This window comes from Berghia stephanieae, chromosome 1 (assembly GCF_034508935.2).
Source record: "Berghia stephanieae isolate SIO BIC M18660-M18661 chromosome 1, UCSD_Bste_1.3, whole genome shotgun sequence".
NCBI lineage: Eukaryota > Metazoa > Mollusca > Gastropoda > Nudibranchia > Aeolidiidae > Berghia > Berghia stephanieae.
Window position 1 is genome coordinate 76,261,217 of NC_088360.1, and position 25,425 is coordinate 76,286,641.

Consider the following 25,425-nt stretch of genomic DNA (forward strand, 5'->3'; position numbering starts at 1 on the left):
ATATATAATATATATATATATATATATAGAATTGTGTTTGATACAAATATGGTACGAAAAGTGCTCGACATGCAGTAATGGAGCGAATTATTATTATTTAAAATATTTACCACAATGTTTGAGACAGTCTACATTAATGTTTCAGGCTTAATTTGCCATCGTCAGGACTGAATTGTTTTGTTGACTCCATTTTATTATTACATTTCACTTAACCCTTGTTGGGTACTAATTATTGTTCCATTTCACCCTCACGGGAGTGTCTTTCCTCATTAGGCTATTTAGGGGGAAGGGGGTGCTAAACCCTGGTCCTGGTTGCTAGGACATGTAGTTGTAGATGTAATTTAGTTTCTGTTATAAATGTGTCGTAATTGTTAATCCTCTATTATTATAATTTCTCCGTCATGGTCATTACATGAAGTACGACCTCTATCTACCTCCTCTCGCTTCTCCTCCCGGCTGGGCTCAGAGCATCGGCCTGATATGTTGGAAAACTTATCAACCCCTCTGTCCTCTATCATTCTTATAGTCTATTCTGTATGTTGGTGTTTCAGGCTATCTTGCTCTACCGACTCTCCAGAATGAGCGCCAGTCTTGTTTTATATTTCTGTTTTAAGGGTTTTATGGCGCTTGCAACACACTCAGGTTATATCAGCGCCAGTAAAAAGGAAGAAAATGGGACAGTAAAAAGTTCTAGAATTACAAATAAAGCACACAAGAAAAAGTAAGACATAGGGGAACTGGGAACAAATAGGGATCAGATGTAGATTCCAAGAGCACACGATCAAAGTACTTAGTTTGAGACCACCTTTAAGTCTCATCAGGACACAAGCACATCATCTAACAAAGAGAAATACACTCAAATGCTTACATTATAAATTCACAATAAATATAATAATACACAACAGAGAGATGATATACAAGGAGAAAAATATCATCTCCCAAAACAATAACTATGCATTTGACTGTTTCCCTCCCAGCTAAGACTCCGGCCAGGGCCAGGACAAAAACCAAGTAATCTCATTCCAAGACAAAGACAGAAAGCATGTTGGAAAACAGATATAAGGGGATAGAAGACACAACATGTACCCCCTGCCCACAATGGGGAGGTCAGGAACCCCACCCAGGGCGCCAATCTTCACAGATACTATATTATACTGTTGAGTAAAAGACTGCGGACAACCCTTGAATACCATTCATCATTCAATCTTTCAGATAGTTATAATATGGGAAGTTTGGATATATCGGGTTTTGCAATACCTTAAAGTTCAGAATGCTGCAGTTATCAAAACAAAGGAGGGTCGATTAAAAAAAAAACTAGAACCATTCCAAAGTGCACCGATTTATAGAGAGGAATTTCCTTTTTATCTGTTTTATGGTGCAATTTAATGAATAGACTAAAGTGGCCTTTAACTTTTTTTGATGACTGTACAATGGAGAAAAAAAAACAAAAAAAAACACATCCATTTGACTCTCTCCAACCCAGTAAAAGATTCCAGGCAGGGCATAGGAAAAATCGAATGGACTCGTTTCTGAAGAAAACAAAAGACATCAGGTGACCTGTGTTGTTAATATTTTAAAGAGTTTTACAACGTTTGCGACACTAACAGATAATTTCAGCACAAACTGGAAAAGGAAATTAGATATAAAAAGAGACGGAAGACCCCCCCCCCCCCCCCCCCCCCCCCCCCCCCCCCCGTGGACACCTTGGAATGTTAGATACAGTAAGGGGGTAGAGGACAACAAGAGTCACCCCCTTGCCCCACACACACAAAACCCACAAGGGAACCAAGGGCTCCTTCCCAGTCATAAGAAAAGATATGTGTATGTTTTCAATGCTCAGAATTAGAGACTTTCAGTAATTCAATCAATTCATTAAATGATTAAATGACAGGAATATCTGAGTTATCTGGCAAAGAAAAAAATGACATGATAGTCAATGCAAGACAGCAATAATTAAGTCTGCATGCCTTGTTTGTTTTGAAGGAATTTACGGCACCTGCGACACATTTAAGTCATTTCATTGTCAGTAAAAAGGAAGAAAATGAGATAATGAACAATTCTTGATTTACAATTAAAAACACACAGAAAAAGTAAAACAAAGGGGAAGTAGAAAGAGGGAATAGAATTAGATTCCAAGAGCATACTATCAGTGCTCTTAGTTTGAGATCACCTAAAAGTCTCATCGATTCACATACAGGATCCCTATGAGAGAAACACACTCAAACTCAAATGCTTACATTATACGTTCAAATCAACAAATATAACAAGATGATTTACAAGGAAAAAAAAAATCATCTCCCACAACTTTAACTATATATTTGAATTTGTCAGGTCCTCTCTCAGCCAAGGACTCTGACAAGGAAAAGGACAAAACCAAGTAATCTCATCCCAAGACAATGACAAAAAAAAACAAGTTGGGAAATAGATCTAGAGGTGTAGAAGTCATATTAAGTGACCTCCCTACCCACTATGGGAGGTCATGTACCCCACCCTTTAGACCCCACCCAATGCATGCATAAATAATAAATTGTACAAGTCTTTTTTTTATGATCATTTACATATTATTTATAAGTAAATATTTTCAAATTAAAAAAAAACATAGTGTAATAGTTGACTTATTACAATGAACAAATCATCTATTAAGATAATCAATGATTTTACAACATAAAAACGATTTAATAAATTATGGTATAAATAGAGTTCTGTAACATTGTAAAAAAAAATTAATAAAGACAATTTCATAGCACAAGAATTAGATTGTCCAGCGCCAAGGGAAAGTTTCATTGTCTTCCATATCGGATTATGTGTTGTAAAAAAAAAATTAAACCTTGGACTGCTTGTGGCCAGTAACAGTGAAAGATTTCAAAACTAAAACAAAAAATGCAGCTTAAATCAATGGTGAAAGATGCAGACTTACTTTCTTACCCAATTCAGCAACCAGCTGAGCTTCAGACCGGAGCTCTTATTAAAAATACTTATCTTTGCTTTATCAGACTTTATGAGACTTGCAGCCGCTGCTGTTTCTGTGAGTTTAAAAGCAAATACCACACTTTTAAGTTATTTCATAGCTTGTACAAAGAATAGTATTGGCAAAGTAAAAAACATGCACTTACAAGCAACCAAAAAGTAAATGTAAGACAGGGGGAATTAGTTCAAACAAGAAGTAAATTCAAAAAACAAGCTAACCTCGTCTCAAGTTTATGATCACCTAATGAAAAAGTATTCTCTAAAGAATGTTAACAAAATATACATATATATACAAAATGAAAAATGAAATTTACGTATGACTTACAAGACAATAAAATAAGAAATGTCTCACAAAAAGATATATGACTATCTCCACTCCATAAATAGATGAAAGGCAGAACATGGACAAAATCCAATGACCTACAAAACTACGTGGTACAAAAGATATGGTGGGAACAGAAGATACAGCGCAATCTTCCTGACCCACAAGAGAGAGAAGCTAAGACCCTAACCTAGGCACTTGAGACACCTTCAAGTCATATATCTCTCTACAACTTATATTTAATGAACTCCTTAGAGCAGTGCAAATTATTTCAATACACAGTCAGTTCACTATGGTTGTACAGCAATTATGATTAAATGGCTAAGAGCGACAATCATGGAAACTCTTTATATAATATAAATAGATATTACCAGTTGCTTCCCTTGATAATTTGGGTAGCAATAAATCGCATCAGTGGGATCAAGATTGTCTCCAAATATGAGCTTGAACTTACATCTGTTGTCTTAATGATTGTGTGATGTTTGCTTGTTTTAATGGGTTTTACAATGCATGCATCACCTTTATGTCATTTCAGCACCAACGAAAAGGGTGGTCAAACAATTATAGATTTACTACCAAGAGCTATCGAGAAAGAGTAAGATAAAGGGGACTGATTAAAAAACATTTTTTAAAAAAAACAGAATCCAAGAGCAAACTATCACTGTGCTTAGTTTGAGGTCTCCTAAAATTCCCATTCAACAAAGATCCCACTCAAAAATGCTTTTAAATATCGTATTCAAGATTTTAGCAGTACATAATAGATTTCCTGATTAACAAGGAAAACAAATATCACTTCCTGAAGTTAAGACTAATACTTTACATTTACATTTGACTGTTTCCCAAAGACTCTGGCCAGGGTCAGGATAAACCAAGTAATCTCAGACAAACAGAAAGCAGCTGGAAAAGGAAAACAGATATATGGGGAGTAGAAAACATATCAAGTGTGACTTCTCCACCCACCAAGAGGGGTGGGGTCACCCCCACCACCCACTATTGACACATCGTTTATTAAAGTAAGAAAGAGGGGGAGAAAAGGAGGAATAAAAACAAAATTTAACAGACGGCCTTTTCGTCCATTTTTACCCTGTGTAGTGACAGGTAATGTAAGATCACTGAAAAATAAAATTGATGAACTGTTTTCACTGTGTCGTTTTAATAGTGACTATCGTCAAGCCTCCATAATAGCGTTAACAGAGACTTGGCTATCTCCTCACATACCATCATCATGTTTTAATATTGAACAATATTCACTATTTCGAGGAGATCGGACTAATGTAAATAAACGAACTGGGGGTGGGGTGTGCACATATATTAACAACAAATGGTGCCACCCCAATAACAGTCAGATAAAGAAAATGTATTGTGACGATTATATTGAATTTATTACTGTTTCGTCACGACCATATTATCTACCCCGAGAATATACTCATGTCATCATCATCAACGTCTACATTCCATCATCATCAGACAACACCACAGCGAAAAATATTTTGAGGAAAGAAATACAGGACATTCAAATTAAGTCACCCGATGCCGTATTGATGGTCACTGGCGATTTTAACCAATGTAACGATTTTACTCTCCCGGGACTTCATCAATACGTGGACTGCGAGACAAGGGACAAAAAAACATTAGATTTATTCCTGTGTAATATTAAAAATAGTTATAAATGTTTACCCCGTGCCCCATTAGGTTTATCTGACCACTGCATGCTCTTGCTACTCCCCACCTACCGCCCTGTTTTTAAACGTGTAAAACCAGTAAAGAAAAGTGTACAGATCTGGAACGGAAGTGTGTGTGAAGATTTGCGTGGTTGTTTTGAATGCACTGACTGGAATGTTTTTATCGAATCATGTGATAGTGTGGATGAGCTGAATGACTGTGTGAGTGAGTATTTAAAATTCTGTGAACAGCTAGTGTCTTGTAAAAAAGAAATAAAATATTATCCTAACAACAAGCCTTGGATAACAAAAGATCTAAAACTTTTATTGAACCAAAAGAAAACTCTATACAAGTGGAAACAAAAAAGATCTGAAAACAAAACAAAAAGAGATAAAGAGGGTAATATCTAGTTGTAGAGATAAGTACAAAAATAAAATTGAAAAATGCTTTTCTTCTGGGGATATACGGGACACGTGGCGGGGGCTTAAAACTGCTGTGAACTATAATCCAAAGCCCACGATTATATCAGAAGATATCGAAATTGAAACTTTAAATAAATTTTATTCACGTTTCGACACAGCAAACAAATTTGATATTGAAAATGAAAAACATAAATTAGACAGGGCTTTGGAAGATGAAATGACTATTGAGGTCAGTGAAGAGGAAACGAGATTCGTATTTTCGAAACTAAACGAGAGGAAGGCTGCTGGGCCGGATGGATTGAAAGGAAAACTATTAAAAGAATGTGCCCACCAGCTTTCCCCCATTTATACACATATTTTTAACTGGTCCCTCCAATGCGTTTCGATCCCTGAAATTTGGAAAACTTCAAAAATTATTCCTGTTCCAAAAAAAGAAAAACTTGAAACTATGAACGATCTCAGACCTGTTGCACTGACTTCAATAGTCATGAAATCTTTAGAAAAACTTGTTCTTGTTAAAATTAGGAATCAGTTTATGCCATTGAGTGATAGTCATCAATTTGCTTACAAACCAGGACGTGGCGTAGAGGATGCCATTTTGCTGTTTACAAACAACATCTACAGCATCTAGATCACGCTAGGAGCTATTGCAGATTGCTTTTTGCAGATTTTTCTTCAGCGTTCAATACAATGCAACCTCAGTTGGTTGTTCAAAAATTGACTAGTCTGAATTTAAACAAGTATATAATTGCTTGGGTGCTCGAATTTCTTACGGAGAGAGCACAATATGTTCAATTAGGACAAAACAAATCTTCCTGTATAACTACAAATACTGGTGCTCCTCAGGGTTGTGTATTGTCCCCTGTATTATTCACAATATACACGAATGACTGTAGAAGTCAAAACCTGAGTGTACCTTTAATAAAGTTTGCAGATGACACCGCTCTTCAAGGCCTCATAACAAATGGCAACGAAGTGGCTTATAGGCAAGAAATTGATAGATTTGTGTCTTGGTGTGATGCCCACCACCTAGAGCTTAACATAAGCAAGACAAAGGAGCTAGTGATTGACTTTAGGAGAGTGAAGGAACCGATAGAACCGTTAAAATTAAAGGACCAATTCGTCCAGCGAGTTCCTCACTACAAATACCTTGGTGTAACGATTGATGACAGGCTCAAGTGGGATGAACACTTGAAAATAATTAGGCATAAGATGTGCAGACGTACATATTTTTTATCAAAACTCTCTCAGTTTAGAATAGATAAAACCCTCTGCACATTATTTTATAGAGCAGTCATCGAAAGTGTTTTGTCATTTTGTATAACAGCTTGGGGAGGCAATTGCTTAGCAGTGGAAAGGAACAAAATAAATTCAAATATTAAAAAATCCATTAAACGCTATATAAATGATGTTGACGATGTAGATCTTTTATACGAGAAATTTTGTATAAATAAAATAACTAAAATATTAAATGACCAGTATCATCCACTAAGACCATCAATTATTATGTCAGAAAGAAGTGGTCGCCCTTTCTCTATTTCAACGAAAACAGAGAGACACCGAAAATCTTTTCTGCGTCCAGTATTAGGCTTTATAACAACAAGCAATAATCATTTTATATAATTATTTCTCATTTTTACTTTAAAAAAATATAAATATTAATTTATTAATTTATTTGTTTTGCAATCTTTTCAATTTTCAATTTATAGTGACAGTTTTAACTAATTTACAGTGTTTGAAATTATTCATATTATAAAGCGCAGCTCTGGTTATAGAGCTGCTCCTTTTTTATATATATACATCCTATTTCCATTGTATTTTTATCTTATGTGTAAATTATAACACGTCTGTACAAAAAATTTCCTTTTTGGGATGCAATAAAGTATTATTATTATTATTATTATTATTATTATTATTATATTAAGAAGATCCCAATCCTGACCGTATGATGTAGCGAGGAAATGACTGGATGATCTGCTGTGACATACATGGATTAGTGCATGGATAGCTTAAAAAACGCACAACCCCATCCACGAGGAATAAAATCAACTGGGATGTGACTGCTTTTCTTCGACTGGAAAGGTTACTCAAGTGGATTACAGTTGGAAATCTAGTGTAGAATGAACTCACTCCATATATGCTAAACAGTTGTGGCTTCCCTAGTGCACAGTGTACCGGGTAAACCTCTAAATCAGTACACTTAAGATATAACAACACACGTGATAGAAATTTTAGATTAACATTAAAACAAATATCGATTCACAGACGATTGCCTACTAAAACTAAAATTTATAATTTTAAGTTTAAACAACAAAAATAAACAATGTCAATAAGGGTTGGTGTTATGTATATACTAGCAATAATGATTTAACTAAATCATATCTTCTGTACCAAATAAAATGCATAAAAATATACGTTAAAAGGAAAAGAAATTAGGTTAAGTGCCCTTCATAAAACAATCCTCAAATAGATATAAACATGACATATATATGCATCTACTATAAAGCTGCATAAAATTTGAAGTACAGAGTTGAGCAGGGATGTAAAGAACATTCCCATGCATGAAAAATATTCCTTTTTCTCAGCAGTTCTTTATTTGCAGCCAAATAAAAAAAGGGTGAAAACAAGGACAGAAAATGTATATAACTCACAGACGTTATTGTATTTGAATTGCAGCAAATGTTATTAACATTAAATAAATATTTTTTGGATCCAGAATTCAAAGAGAATAGGGTAAAGCAATGTAACCTAATAAAATTCCTATTTCCTACCCTTTCTTGCTGGCCAGAGCAATGTTGAATAACTTTCACCTCCTGGTTGTCATTACCTTATGCTGGTCTTACTACAATCAGTCAAACAGGTAATATCATACATATATATATGAATGCGAGAAGATATAAAGAGTTGTCTGTGACTATTTTGTCAACCACAACTGATCTCTACATGAATATCTTACTTGGGTAAATTTCAGTCTTTTTCGACATAATTTAATTTTCTGAGACATGAACGTTGACTAAATGGTATGTTTAAATTAAAGAAACATGAGTCCTGATATAGTAAATGGAATAGTGTTATCTTGTGCATAAAAATTCAGCTTTGTTTAAGTTTATTAAAACCAGAGACATAAATAACTATATGTAAAACAAACCCTGTAAAAACAAAAAGAGGAGTCAAACACTAAACAATATGACTTTGTCCTTAGCATTTAAAGAGATTTAGTAATATTGAAAGCCTTATTGTAGTCCAAATAATCTCATTTTCATGTCATTTTGAGTGTCACACATCCTTGATATCCACGGCTATCCAACATACTAGTCTTCACCTCTGTCCATTCCTCAGTAACAGGATCAAAGCATTCCACTAACTCAGTGGGTTTTCCATCCACAAGACCTCCTGTCACATAAATTTTCCCATTGACCACACATACACCACTGTACAATCTAGAATAACGCATGCTTGGAAGATTGTGAAATGTTCTTTTTTGAGCATTCAGAGCTATCATTTTCTTTGTATCTTCCCATATAATATAAAATACTGCATTGATGACAACTATTTTAGCAAATTGGACATTTTCGGGCAAAACGAACTGTTCACCAGATGGTCTAATGGAATCTTCTATGATATGATAACTGTCCATTGTCTTCACTACAGCTTCCTCCCCCTGAAGACCACCAACTTCTACAATGGTGTTGTTATATGGAACCACACAAGATTCTTTTCTAGGAAACATGGTCCTCCCAGCAGCAGTCCATGTATTAGTGACGGGATTATAACATTCAATTGTTTCCACACTAAGCATTTTTCCTTCGAATCTAACTCCACCTAACACATACATTTTATCCTCAATAACAGCAGCAGAATGTCTGGCTCTAGCCTTCAACATGGGGGACATCTGAAACCACTTCTGTTCCACTGCATCAAAACGCCACACTTTAGAAATAAAATCTCCATCTAAAAGTCCTCCTGCTACATAAATGGAATTTTGTAGCACAGTAACACTACACCATAATACTTTCTGAGGGAAATCCTCCAAACTAATCCATTTCTGTTTGTGTGGATCAAACATTTCTACAGTATTTGTGATACTCATGTCTTTGGTAATGCCTCCAATGACGACAATTACTTCTTTGGCCACAGTGGAAGGTCGGGGTTGTACTGTTTGATCTTGCATGCTTCGACGACGCTTCCCAGCTTGAGTCTCATGGAATGATGCCTTCAGTTGTTGAGCTTCGTGAACTAAAGACAGACATTTCTCAGACACACACACCAAAGGATTGTGCTCTATAATTTCTAAATTAGATATATCTAACACGGCAAGCCTCACATGTTCCATTAGATTTGAAAGCTTTGGTTCTCTGTTTTCCAGGTCATACTTGACCCATCGCATTACTGCATAGAAAACAGTCTCTTCAGATCTGACATCTATATGATCGCTTGAAATATATTCTTGTAACCTATCACATGAAAGTTCAAGGAATTCATCATATTCTATGACGGCTGTAAAATTTTCAAGGGCAAATTGATGAGCTTTTTGTGCAAGTTCTTCACTACTATGAAGTTGAGCAAAATTTTCTATTCCTATACAGTTGGACGGATGTAACTGTTCTTCTAAAAACTCCTCACAGGCTGCAATGATGGCAGGATACTGAAACAAACAAGCTGCAGCTAAAAGTTCTTGGGCATTACTAGCATTAACTTCAATTTTACCACTGTACGCATAATCTATAAGTTTCTTCAACGTCCAGGGTGAAAGATCATTAAAATTTATCCGGTTTTCCCTGCTCTCCTTCAAATCACTAGAGAACATGGCTTGAAAGTAGGGTGAGCTAACTGCCAAGACATTCTTATGACAGGGAAATTCTTCTTGACCGATACAGAGAATAGTATCAGTAAATAAAGCCCCTAAACGAAACTCATTTAGCTTCATGAGAATACCTTGTGCGTAATTCACATCATCAACAATGTGAGAATTCATCTTGATTCCAGGAATAGAAAGAAGACCTCAAATTTTCTTGAAAAAAAATCTACCACATCACAACTTCTTGCGACATTCTGTAATCCTCAGCAACACTATGAAACCTGAAAAATACAATTAAGAGAAGGATATATTATAGGTACATGATATATTACAAATTGAGATATACATATTAGTTTTTTTATAGACATTTGCATGTTCATTTTAACCTTTGAAATGTGCACTGAATCGAGGGGAACCTCAAATAAAACAAGGTTTGCCAGGCTGAGGATTGATTCCTGCTGTATTGTCTTGTTGAAGCCAAAAATAAAGTTGTATTCCATATTTATATAATAACTACTGAAAACAGTTAATGTAATAAAGTTGATAAAGCATTTATTCAAGAAAAAGGATTTAGTAACAGTAACAGCTTCAAAAAACATTTCAAGCTCTAATTTAAAGCTTTCATATTCTCTCTTTTGTTTTGTTTTACACAGTTTCTAATAGATTATAGTCTCCCACACTATTATCACCAAGATATTACCGTACGGTGAAAATAGTCTCCCACACTAATATCACCAAGATATTACCGTACGGTGAAAATAGTCGGCCCCACTATTATCACTGTACAGTGAATAATATAGCCTTCCACACCATTATTGCCGTACGGTGAAAATAATGTGTCAGGCTATTTTCACAGCAAGATGAAAATCATCTCCCACACTATTATCACCGTACAATGAATATGGCTTTCCACACCATTATAATGAATATATATGTAGTCTCCCGCACTATTATCACCGTACACTGAATATAGCCTTCCACACCATTATCACCGTACGGTGAAAATAAGTCTCCCACACTATTAACACCGTACAGTGAATATAGCCTGCCACACCGTTATAGTGAATATAGTCTCCCACACTATTATCACCGTACACTGAATATAGCCTTCCACACCATTATCACTGTACGGTGAAAATAGTGTGTCAGGCTATTTTCACCGTAAGATGAAAATCGTCTCCCACACTATTATCACCGTACGATGAATATAGCTTTCCACACCATTATAATGAATATATGTAGTCTCTCGCACTATCATCACCGTACACTGAATATAGCCTTCCACACCATTATCACCGTATGGTGAAAATCATCCACCAAGATATTACCGTACGGTGAAAAAAGTCTCCTGCACTATTATCACCGTATGGTAAATATCGTCCACCAAAATATCATCATACCATACGGTGATAAAAGTCTCCCACACTATTATCACCATGCGCTGAGAATCATCCACCAAAATATTCCGGGACCGGGACGGTGAAAAGTCTACCACTACCACACTATTACTATTATCATTATCACCATACGGTGAAAATCGTCCACATAGATATTACTCATACGCTGAAAAAAAAGTCTCCCACATTATTATCACCGTACGGTGAAAATCGTCCACCAAGATATTACGACGGTACGATGAACAAAGTCTCCCACACTATTATCACCGTACACTGAAAATCGTCCACCATAATCACGGGACAGTGAAAAAAAGTCTCCCACACTATTATCATCATCGTACGGTGAAAATCGTTCACCAAGATATTACCGTACGGTGAAAATAGCCTCTTACACTCGGTCAGGCTATTATCACCGTACGGTGAAAATAGCGGCTTCCATAGCCATAACAATAACAACACAGCCTACAGTGTAGCCTACAGTTGTCCTCCTACCATGAAATTTAAAGAAAAGTCGAGTGTTGTTAGACCCTTAAACTTAAGCCTCAGGGTTAAGTTGACCTCAAGTGAAAAAGATCACTCAATTTCTGTTAGAATTTGAATGGGCTTACTTCGCCTTTGTTGAGATTTGGACTTTGCTTGACTTGCTGCTTTCCTACTTCTCTTGTTCTTAGTCTTAGTCTTACGTTCATGAATTTTCATTGATTTGAATCAAATCGAGAATCCTTATGTCGAAATTAATTTTTTTTTCTTATCTTTAAGATTATTATAACTAAAACGGCTTGAAGCAAAGTCGGTTCAAGTTATGTTTTGTGCCTTTGTGTATGTGTTATTACACAGATTACCTTTGAAACGTGCTTTTCAATTCCACAAGGGGAGAAAGCCAAGGAGGTCGCCATTTTAGTCAATGACAGGCTGACAGATCGATGGGCGTTAATCGATGTCAGTACCCAGTACTTACTAAGACCACACATCTTAATAGAGCAGTAAAGTTAGGTGCCCCAAACGTAAACAAAGGTCGAGAAGCACGTGGCAAACCACATGTTCCTGTCTTGACAGCTCACGTTCCAATGTAAATAATAGAAAAAAATAACCTTTAAAATTTGGCTGTTAGGTGGCAAAAGAAACACATATTCATAAATACTCGATCATGCATCAAATAATGTCTAGATATGGATATTTTATGGAACAAAAGGTAAAATTTTCTAAAATTTATCAAAAGTTACAGTCTATCTATTTTTAGACCAGAGCAAATTATTGCGCTGGTGTGAACAAAACGAGAATTATTCGGAGCCTGATTTTCATAATAATTTAGCCTTATATTATTATTTCTGCAACTGTTAGATTTTATGTAAACATATTTTCAATACTGAAAGTGTATTGCCTACAACTCAAACTACAAAATTGGGAGACCTATATTGTGCGTAAATTATTCCGGTCCCTAACGGAAATCACTAGCAACTTGTTATTGTTTACGTTTGGGGCACCTAACTTTACTGCTCTATATTATGTACTTGATAATTATTTGCTGTCAGATATCACAGCTATTATAGTTATAGTGAGAAATGGAAGTTACCCCTCTCTCCTTTCAAAATCTGAGTTTAAAAAATGAAACACCATATTGTCATTACGAAGTTTTAAGACGTTTAGCACGAGTCAAAAACCAATGTAGTGTGTATTCAATTAGAAATTGTTTCTGCTGATGAGCTTTACTATAAATGAAATGAAAAGAGCAAAGAATGAAATTCGACTCCCATTTACATTCGGCATAAAAGAGGATCAAATATATTCCAATAACGTATGGCAATTTTGTACATACAGCTAAAATTATGTTTTTATCATAGGACAGTTTATCTATTCACTACCACGATTATTGTATGTCTGCTTACTGCTTATCTTCATCCGGAGATTCATTGACAGCTATGCCTATTCATAATAAGGTCGAGCATACCTGCAGCCATGCCAGCCATTCACATTTATGTACCATTTATCAATCTTTGATTAGCTCGGATTCTCACCAAGACTAGACGTGGTCCTATGGAGATGTATTTGTTTGTTGTTGTTTTTTGTTTTGGTTTTTGTTTTGTTTTTTAGATTTTAATGACACAAGAAATAATCGCGGGTCGTTTAGACTGATTTCAAGCATCGAGTCATCATTGTTCAAATCAGACAATCAGAAAAAAAAAAAAACTTTATCGTCTTAAGAACATGCTTTTGCCTGCACTACGGAGTGATATGTACGACCACTGGGCACCGCAGCAGTTGTCGTCGTTATGACAGCGTACTTGGGAATCCTGCTTACCATTCAATAGACATCGATTATTGATAATGAAATTGATCGTGAAAATACTGACGAAAGAGTGAAAATGGAGAGGCTTCGTATGGGAACAAAACAGACAATGGACGTTTCGGGTACAAATCCTACTACTACTACTACTACTACTACTACTACTACTACTACTACTACTACTACTACTACTGCTGCTACTACTACTACTGCTGCTACTACTACTACTACTACTACTGCTGCTGCTGCTGCTGCTGCTACTACTACTACTACTACTACTACTACTACTACTACTACTACTACTATGTCTTTTATCTTCCATTATTTTCTGGTAAGTTCTGTTCCTCCACAAGCTGACCGTTATTATCAATCGGATCACTCCCCTGGGACACCCTACCCACTACCCACGCCACGCTAAAGTTTCATTCCTACTGCAACCACCATTGAGTGCAGACGATACAAGTCATGTTGCATTTTATTTTATTTGTTTTCCACGTTAATTTTTGTATTGTTGTGCTGACGAAGGGTTTGTACCCGAAACGTCCATTGTCTGTTTTGTTCCCATACGAAGCCTTTCCATTTTCACTCTTTCGTTAGTAGTTTCATGATCACCAGTTTCAGGTAGCCCATGCCGTTTTCTACTTTTCCGATAATGAAATTGCTTACTCGATAGTTTAGACGATACTTAAAATTCAAATTTAGTGCCCATCTCTAATCAGCACTGCACTGACAAAAGACTGACATTAATGCCAGCAGATTGTTGGATTATGAGTTCCTAACAAGACTCCTAAATCCGAAAATTGTTTCTTGAATTGCAATCGGCTTGGAATTTTAATTTTTTTATGTGCAGATATGGGTTGCTAGTTGTATTGAAGCACTTTTTCCACAAAACATAATTTTACTCCTTCACTTTCTGGATTCTGACGACTGACATACAGAACGAAGAGCGGTGCTTTGATCTCGTGCCGTAAATAACTGAGCTATGGCTATTTTAAAGTTAAAAATCCGTGGAAACGTGGTTTTGAGAAAAACGGCTTCAAATTGTACTAAATGTGTCTGAAAATAAATAAATACAATGCTTAAAGTACATGTACTTTGAATTCTTTTTTTGTTCCTTTTTTTTTTTTTTGAAAGTATGCAGAAATGAACATCCTATCATATTAAATTATTGAGAAATCCCAATTTTCATCAGATAATCCCAAAATATTTATTTAGTCCAATGTATACTTATTTGCAGGTCTGTTAACCCATTCCATTATGGGTTAATTGTTGTAATGGAAATCTAAAAAAGGACGCAAAATATTGTCCATTGCAACATTGATAACCTGGGCTCATATTCGACTTTGGATGTCAGACCCTCATGTATGAACACATTATCTCATTATCTCAAAAGTACTCACAGAGACACGTGGACCATTTATGTCTTCAGTACTCCAGTAAATTTAAGCAGAAAGGAAAAAACGAAAAGAGAAAAAAGAAAGAACGGATAAGAGGGAAGAAATTGGTACCAATCTAACTTTAACAGTTATTTGGTTGCATAGTTTGCGCTGATTAACATAATAAAAACCCACGGAAAACCGTTCGGGGGGGGGGGGGGGGGGGGGGGGGGGGGGGGTTAGTACTCCCTCTAATCAGCCTGTACATTTTTGAGGTGTTTTCATTTTCAGATTCTTATATTTTGATTCCACCTAGGCTCAATAAAGTATGGATAATCTGGGGTTTCTTGTTATTTTTAAAATTTCTTTATTACCAGCTCAGCTTAAATATAAGGTAACATTAACATTCGTTTACCTTGGATCTGTGATGTTTACTCGCCAGTCTTCCGACGTGGTATCAAAACAAGGTCAGACACAGAAAGATAATATGTGATGATATTTCTGGAAAATCTTAACGATACGTATGTTTGATTCTTATAATTAGTCACGGTGACCAGCAACACACACCAAGCCATCGGTTCTACTGTGAAACAACCCCACATTATCTCGTTTCTGGTATATGGTTGTAAAGGGAAGCAACTAGATGGGTAACAATTAATTGAATCATATAACCATTTACTTCCCCTACTCCAAATTTGCAAAAGAGTCTATCTGAGTGTAACTATTACTAATAGAATTGGGCCTTCCCACAAACGATCAATAGACACACAACACAACACACTTGGTACTAGTCTTTTGATCAGTACTGCACGGTCAACTGTTGACAGTGTAATCTATTGATGGTATGCATTTGTCAGAAAACTCATAACATCCGCCAGTCGGTTATACCGTAACAACACACAAAACAATGTCTAACCTTAAACGTTTATAGATAGAATGAAGTTGCCGTCACTCAGGCGTTTGTTGTTTTGTTTGTTTTGTTGTTTTTTTTTTTGCGTTTAAGAGTAATTCTCACTTAACCGTATTTTTCAGATTATAAACGTTCATGGTTACACTGAGTTCTGTGTGTTGGTCCGTTATACTTCCGGATAGCAATGTAGTGAGCTTCTTAGCCAAGAGCATAGGTACTATCTATAATAAGAAGCTCACAACATTGCCATCCGGAAGTATAACGGACCAACACACAAAAATATGTGTAACCTTGAAATAATCAAATGTTAAACAAAAGAATATTAGGTCAAATTAATAAATAAATAATGAATAACTAAAGAAATAAAGTAAATAAACAAATAGAAATGTTGAAACCGTCAAATGGAACATAACTTCAAGATTTATCAATGTCCCTGACCACAGATTTTCAGTTTTTCAAAATTGTATTAAGTTTTCAAGAAAGAAAAGCGAAGGCGGACATAAAAATAAAAAGTTATTTATTTTGGTATAGCGGTGAGGAGTTGGGTGGGGGGGGGGGGGGGGGGGGGGGGTAGGAAAAGGCTAATCACTATTCATATCATAACAACGTTCAGGTTGAGAGAGTTTGATTTCAATTGCAAGATATGAGTGATCCTTGACCGGTCAACCTTATTTACACAGTCAATGACGGAAGAATAAAAGGCTTATTTATAATAGATGAGATCGCTCAGGCTTGTCCAACTACCCAGTATTAAAATATTATATATGTGTACCCACCTTAACCTTTTTTTTTTTTATTCAATGCTTACCGCTTATTTGAGAACTTGGTTCGTGTATAAGAACGGTTCTGTATTTACATTTTAAGGATAGTAACAAGTTTCAGTCTTCCCAACGTTACCAGTATATATTTTTTCACGTTTGTCTTATTATTATGTATATGTAACAATATTTTCAAAGTTTCCCCATAAAGGTTAAACACAGAGAACTGATCTTGTATGTATATATTTATATTCGTTGGATTTTAAAAGATGATCAATGAATTTGGCACATATTATAACGCGGGGAGAATATACTCTTCATGCACTTATAATATTATGGTCTAAATCCAATACCCCGAGGAAAACTAACGTTATAACGGATACAAATTACTCCACAAAACTGTGAATGGTAAACATTCATCCATAAACACTCACCACTACACCAATAATTTAAGCAAACGATTCGTACTCCGGACCGTAACATAAAGACAAATTCCATCAGCCATTTGCAAGACCTATGCGTGTAGTTTCTTTCATCGAAAAATACAAGAATGAAATAAATAACCAACCACCTGAAATTGTAGATATAATTTAATAGCCCAGTCCTTTAAATGCATTTCTCGACCTCCCCCCCCCCCCCCCCCCCCCCCCCCCCAAAAAAAACCCAAAAAAAAACAAACAAACAAACAAACAAAAAACACGAATTCCAGGACTTATTAATGGCTCTTTTGATTGGAATTTGTATTTTGTTCGATTGATTGGTTGATATATTGTCGGTCATCATCATCATCATCACCATCATCATCATTGCCTTTTTCGGTGATAGGCAAATAATACCTACCTTTTGCATCTCATGCACTAGAACTTAAGACTATTGCGCTTGACTTTAAAATGTCCTCAACTTATCTTATTAACGGATCGAGAAACGATCTGACGCAATGTTCAACAAATATTCCACAAGATTAAATACTTGTCATTTGTGAGTCGTACATTCTCCTTTTTCACTCAATACAGCATGCAGGGATTTGACTATGGCTTAGATAGGGGTAAAAGCTGATGGGCAATTCAATCTTTGTATAATGAGTCATTGCAAAACCAAACATTAAAAACCAAATTAAATAGTTCCATCAAAAAATTTTGAACAAACTATGGAGGTAAACATACACAAAAGAAGTAAAACCATTTGACAAAGATTGGCAGATTGGAAGCCACTCGATTCACAAGCCAAGTTAATGCCAAAGGTTCGTAGTCAGAACTTGAAGTTTAGATACTTTTGAAGTGGTGATACTGGAGTGAATTCAAGGTTTTTTGAACCAGGTTTGACCACTTTTGAACAGTGGAATCGAACAGGAATTTCAAAACTCGAGATGATCACTGGTCAAAAAAAAAAATTAATAGCAGTTTCGGTGGTTTTAAACAGCGTGTTTTTTATTGACGAATTTAATGTGGTTCCATTCTCACACAAGCCACTTTTAATACAAATCACGACTCAGCCGCTTGTCACCGTGGGATATTGTCTCATTTATTGTAAAGTCAATTCCACAGCTCATATTTAGGCTGAATCTGTCAAATATCTATAAACATTTCAGAATATTTTCTCCTGCTTATGAATTATAATGAAACAATCGCATTTTTGATTAAAATGGAGACCTAAATTAGTACCTTTACCCGGTCGGTTTAAAGGTGAATTTCAACCCAAACAATGTGTCTGTTTGGTAAGAATTGAGCTGTATGCCGGAGGATCAGTCAGTCTATTTATTGTTTGAATTACTCCACAGTTTTAGACAGCCAATAACGTGTCAAAACAGAAAACAAAATTTGGTGAAATGACTTTCTCTTGCTTTGATATCAAAATCATCATCATCATCATCATCATCATCATCATCATCATCATCATCATCATCATCATCATCAATTGATAATGTGAGAAATACAGCAATCGGCAGAAACCGGCGTGTACTTAATTGCAGGTTTAATGACCCAAATTGTTATGGGCTCAATGTAATAGAAATAATCTCAAACCAATACAAAGCTACTACAATGGTATATAAAATCCATAATTGTGTTTGGAAGTCAGACCTGCAAATGTGTGTGCGTGTAGTCATAAACGTAGATATAATATTATATTCTATCGTTCATTCATATTTACATTGCTTGATGTCATTGTCATTGATAAAAGAAGTAGGGTGAGTGTATGTGAGTTTTCTCATGTTTGACCAAAGATTATATCATTAGTATTAGTTGATCACTTTGGTCTTCTTCTTCTTCTTCTTCTTCTCCTTCTTCTTCTTCTTCTTCTTCTTCTTCTTCTTCTTCTTCTTCTTCTTCTTCTTCTTCTTCTTCTTCTTCTTCTTCCTCTTCTTCTTCTTCTTCTTCTTCTTCTCTTCTTCTTCTTCTTCTTCTTCTTCTTCTTTCTTCTTCTTCTTCTTCTTCTTCTTCTTCTTCTTCTTCTTCTTCTTCTTCTTCTTCTTCTTCTTCTTCTCTTCTTCTTCTTCTTCTTCTTCTTCTTCTTCTTCTTCTTCTTCTTCTTCTTCTTCTTCTTCTTCTTCTTCAGTAAATCTCTTTTGAAGATTTCACATACACAGTATTATTCTTTACTTGGAGATGTGAGATTATTTCCACTGTCTTATTGTTGATGGTGCGTATGACTACAAATGGGAATCCACCAGCGACATCTAAGTATAAGATTTCCTAGGCATTCACACTTGAGTGGGGAACCATAAACTTGTCTTATAGAGGAGTCCTTATTTTATGATTCTGTTTCATTCGACTGTTTGTTTTCTGGTTTGGTATTGGGGTTTATACAATAATATTGGTGAGACGTGTTTTTGTCTAGGCTTGTTTCATTTGTAAAATGCCCAGAGTTGCTGTCGTGGTAGATCGAATCGACTTTCTAAGTTATCTATTGTCTCTTTCTCTAGGTGAGATAATAGAGAGGTAAAGCAGATTATACGTATCAGGGATCACGTATAACGTTTCTATCACATGATCATTCTCATTGTACGTAAAAATGGTGCCGTTATGCCGTTTTTGATTGGATGTCGCCATGTAAGCATTTCCGAGACCCGTATAACAGTCGCATAGCCGCATTATTCTTACGTTTAATGAGAATGCTCATGTGATAGATCCGTGATACGTGATGCGTGATACGTATGATTTGCTGAACCTCTCTATTTACATCAAAATAATACGTGGAATACGGTCAAATATTACAATTTAGTGATGGACTTTTTGGAGTGTATGTCTATGGCCACAAGTCTGCCGATCAAAAGAAAAGCAGCCGGCAGACATTGCTACATGATCTTCTTAAAAATCTGAAAAAAAGTGTGAATGAAGCAATGTCAGACACTTTAGCATAATAATAATAATAATAATAATAATAATAATAATAATAATAATAATAATAATAATAATAATAATAATAATAATAATAATAATAATAATAATAATAATAATAATAATTAAAAAACGACAAATCCTCATTACAGGAATCAAATTATGAAGATAAAAGTCCATATAAAATCTTAAAATCGCATTATTATTATATCTACCGAAAATGATGGTAGTGTATTTGATGCCAATACATACTTGCCTTCTCCCGGTGTAATTATCTTTGGAAATTAACAAAGTAAATGTTTTATGATAAACTTTCAACGATAGTATTTTACATTACCATTTCGCACATAATACAGTCAGGTGTATTTGCCCACATGCTTAAGCTCTTACCTTTTCACCTTTATACTTTTTTCTCCCATTATCTCAGTTTTCTTCCAACTTATTTGCCTTCTATCTATCCACAGCTAAGTTCCCCCAAATAACAACCCATCTCCCCGGTTGACATTTAGCTTTACTAACTGCTTCTGCGATTACCTGCAAGTTCAAAAGTTCGCCCCGATGTTGGTAATCAGCAGTATGACCACGGGTACCTCTGAGGTCACGAAAAGGGCATGGAATTGCTTTAAAAAGATAAATGAAGTGGCATTCAATTTTGATTGGTTTAAGACGCGCCGGGAAGACGAATGCGTGTAGATCTCTGGCAACAACAACAAATATATTATATATATAATATAAAAAGCCAAGAGAAGAATTATCACAATAATAAAAACATATGTCTATAGCAGAGATTTGGACGGAAAACAGTGGAACGAAAATAGCTACAGTACCATTGTAAGATTACCCCCACTTACAGCCTTCTTCTGCCCCACAACTCCAACCCCCCCCCCCCCCCCCCCCGCAACTCCCTCACTTTTTTTTAGCTGGCTGCATGTCTGAAATTTCGAATGTCTGAAGAAGGGGCAGTCGGTCTCTTTGGGAAGAGGAAGGGTGGGGGGGGAGGGGGGGGGAGTGGGAGTCCGGGGGGGGGGGGGGGTGTTGGTGTGTGTGTTGGGGGGGGGGGGGGGGTGTCAGTGGTTGAGTTATAACCAAAATTGTTCTTTCTTTTCAATACGATTAGAATTATCTGTCCGACTCTTTCATGTTTTCAATTATGCAGGCCCGTTTATTTTCAGTCACGCCGCAACGCACCGGAGGTTACGAAAAATGGTACTGGAAAACAGAAAAGGCTTTTGTTATCTGATAATTTCAGGACTAGCTGGCATTGACTATTAGGAGGGAGATTTTTGTTGACCTCGCGATATAAAGAGTGCATGTATAATGTAAAGTGTATTCTTGTGTATCAAGCCTATAATGTTATTAATGTAGAAGATTTCGTGTTTTCTTTGTGTCCGAGTCCAGTTAGACTGCTCTCTCTCTCTCCCCCCCCCCCCCCCCCCCCCCCCCCCCCCCCCCCTCTCTCTCTCTCTCTCTCTCTCTCCGTCCCCCCGCCCCCCGTGCTCTTTTCCAATATTATTTTATTGAATTCATTACGTTCACGAGATTTATGGCTATATTTTTCCCCCTCTTTTGTGGTTGGGTAAAAACTCCAGGGGCGGCAGTTGGATCAATGTTGAATATGCTGGTAAATATTTTGTATGTAATTCTATTGACCAAGGTCATATTCTTTTTAACGTTTGTCTGGTTCAATTGGCGGGACCAAAATTGTTATGCGCTGGTATACAAAATTAAATAATAATAATAATAATAATAATAATAATAATAATAATAATAATAATAATAATAATAATAATAATAATAATAATAATAATAATAATAATAATAATATGATGATATGTAGATGATGATGATGATAGATAATGAATATATAATAATATATATAATAATAATAAATAATAATAATAATAATAATAATAATAATAATAATAATTAATAATAATATAATAATAATAATAATAATATAATAATAATAATAAATAATAATAATAATAATAAATAATAATAATAATGAATGATGATGATGATGATGGTTATTGTGATGATGATGATGATCATCATCATCATGATGATAATAAATAATAATAATAATAATAATAATAATAATAATAATAATAATAATATAATAATATAATAATAATAATAATAATATAATAATAATAATAATAATAATAATAATAATAATATGATAATAATAATAATAATGATATAATAATAATAATAATAATAATAATAATAATAATAATAATAATAATAATAATAATAATAATAATAATAATAATAATAATAATAATAATAATAATAATAATAATAATAATAATAATAATAATAATAATAATAATAACACTAATAATAATAATAATAATAATAATAATAATAATAATAATAATAATAATAATAATAATAATAATAATAATAATAATAACACACACGAACACACCGTGTTTAAAATAGTACAAGGTCATGTCAATTAAGAACTGTGGAGAGTGGGAAAGAAAAGTGGAAGAGGGGGGGGGGGGGGTTGATTGTCTCAGAATAAATAGAAACTCATTCCAAATCGATGAAGATTTTAGCTGGTCATCTCGAGGGGGAAACAAGAACGGAAATGCCAGTCTCATCTCTGAGAATCATCTGCTCACTGATTCTGGGATTTGGTCGTGTGTTTTATCGGATGGAGTCATCATGCCATTGCAAGATCTTATTGATAAAGTACAGATCTACCGAACGAATAAAAGAGATAAATATGGGTGCGACTATGTGGTATAGTGGTTTGACACTCGCCTTCAGATCTGAAGTTACAAGTTTCGTATCCCGCTCAGAGCGGCGCTTAGTTGAGCAATGCTCTTTTCTGACTTTCTCTCACCGAATTCGGGTGTGAAATGAGTAGCTGGCCGTTAACAGCGTTGTCTCTGTCTGAAAAAAATGCTATCGCCTAACAGACGTCATGTTTCGTTCGACATGTTTAAGTGTTGCTGTTGGCCAGGGATCCTTGTGAAGCGCTTTGAGCACATTAAGTGGATATTGCGCTATATAAATGCTCTAGTTAGTCCTAGTTTATTTTGAAGTTGAATTCTGTCTGTTGGCAGTCAAGGGTAGGCCATATAAGCATATATGATTTGTAACGACGTGTGTGTACCCGTTGGGAAATTATGTTGATACTTAAGACAACTTAGATGAATATATATCATATATATTGGTAAAATATGATTCCTAGAAATGTACCAATTCACGTCCTAAGAGACAATTTTGTCTCGATTTAACCTTATAGCATTTCTGTTTTATTGTACACAAGATGGAACTGCAAATTTGTATTATATGTTTTGGTCCTTTCAATGGTAATTTTATGACAAACCCGATACACGCAAGGACATCTGGCAATGTAGGGCCGAAACATCTTTTTAATATGAATTTGCCATAAATTGTGGCCATGTGCTACTAGTAGCTTCCCAGAACCCGGCAATAGCTACAATTTCTGATTACTTGCATTTTGTATATGAAAAATTGATTGTGTTTAATTGCCCAAGACACCATTATCTTCTAACAAAATACAGAAAAGCTAGCCCTTCTTATTATATTTTGGCGGTCATTTGTCTTTTGTATACACAGTCTTTTGTAAGCCGAAAATAATTGGGCAGCGTTTATTTTCTCCTCATAGATTTGAAAACCAAATTCCCCAAACCTTTAAATTATTTATTCTGAACTGAATTTTACATTTGAGTTAGCTTATATTAAAAAAGGGTTTACCTCGACCTGCTCTTTTTGCAGTTCTGATAACCCAATATATTATGGGCCCATTGTTGTAATAGAAATCTCAAAGAAGAAAAAATGACGCAAAATATTGTCCATTACAACGATGTTAAACCATGCCTATAATAACCTTCGGATTTCAGACCTGCATATATGTACACGTCGGTTTACCTCATTCTTCTATGTGAAAGTAGATTATTGTATTATGATGTGACCAATTATTAATTACCATTACTATCATTAGTGCCTGTTCCGTGTGCGCTTTAATTCTATAGATGTTCGAAAATAGAGATATCAATGTATTCAATCACAATATATTCATATTCAAATTGCCATCACTCGTGGTCTCAAAAACGGCTAGGAACAAAAAGCATCATGATACAAGCTAATCATATATCTTCGATTATTAACTGTATCACTGAGATACGTCACGTCCTGATGCTTTCCCACACTCTCTTTAGCCAGTTGCTGACCCAAATGACCCGACCTTGTCTGTGAGACCTGACCCTGTGACCTCATAGTGGGCTCTGGTGTGTGCATGTCAACTTGTATTTTACCGGTTACCGAGCAGTGCTACGCACATGGATTGGTACTATCGGTCGGTATTGTTATCAAGTACCTATATTATATGGAAGGAATCGTGAATTATAGGGGTTTCGGTAAAAGAAAAATAGGAATTGCTTAATAAAAAGAACACTCTGAAAACTTCAGTGCAACCCAAAAAATATTAGTAAAAAAATTTACGGTCAATATTCTAAACTCATTTTTTGTTTGTTTCAAGATTAGCTTTGACATTTTGGGTTTTCGAACTTCCATTCATTTCGGTGTATGATATCTCCGATGTTGGTACTTGAAATTACCTTTAACATGTTACCCTTTAACATGTTATTGAATATGCAGTAATTCCCCGTTTAAACTGCTGTGATCGAATAGAGATTGTGTGCTGCATTCTCCCCTTGACTCAAAATGCTAGTCGCCCCTGAATATTTTGAAGAGTTGCAAAACCGTCTGGCACGATTATGAACGAAATATGTTTAGACGAGCTTGACGAATTTTTGGCAATTCCGTTGATTGATGTGACTGAGGCATGCATAATAATATAGGAAAAGAGATTGGTCATTCAGTATTCAATTTTTAAAATGTAAAACCCAGTATATTGTCCAAAAGGCCGCATACTCCCTAGAAACCGCATATTATTATAAAATGGTTGTAAGTAGTTTGGAAGAAATTGGACGAACCAAAAAGAAAGGCAGTGGTTTCTCATTAATTTTGACACGAACGGATAATATGAAGCGTGCTACTCTCGCCAACCAAAGCTAATTGTTAGCAACCAGAACTTGAATTTCAATTCATTTAAAAGGGAAAACACAAACGTGAGTTCAAGAGAAATACACCCAGGACAAAGAATAGGGATTGCCAACCCTTAGTTACTATAGAGGGGAAAATATAGGCG

The 25,425-nt window shown here is 35.3% G+C and overlaps 1 protein-coding gene across 1 annotated transcript; it reads right to left on the minus strand.

Moving 5' to 3' along the window:
- Positions 1–7,504: 7,504 nt before the first annotated feature.
- On the minus strand, positions 7,505–12,498 carry LOC144957361 (kelch-like protein 24). Its single transcript, XM_078888557.1, has 2 exons — positions 12,411–12,498; positions 7,505–10,452 (listed from the first exon to the last, which is right to left on the minus strand). The coding sequence occupies exon 2, from the start codon at positions 10,346–10,348 to the stop codon at positions 8,633–8,635; it is 1,716 nt and encodes a 571-aa protein (XP_078744683.1). The 5' UTR covers positions 10,349–10,452; positions 12,411–12,498; the 3' UTR covers positions 7,505–8,632.
- Positions 12,499–25,425: the final 12,927 nt, after the last annotated feature.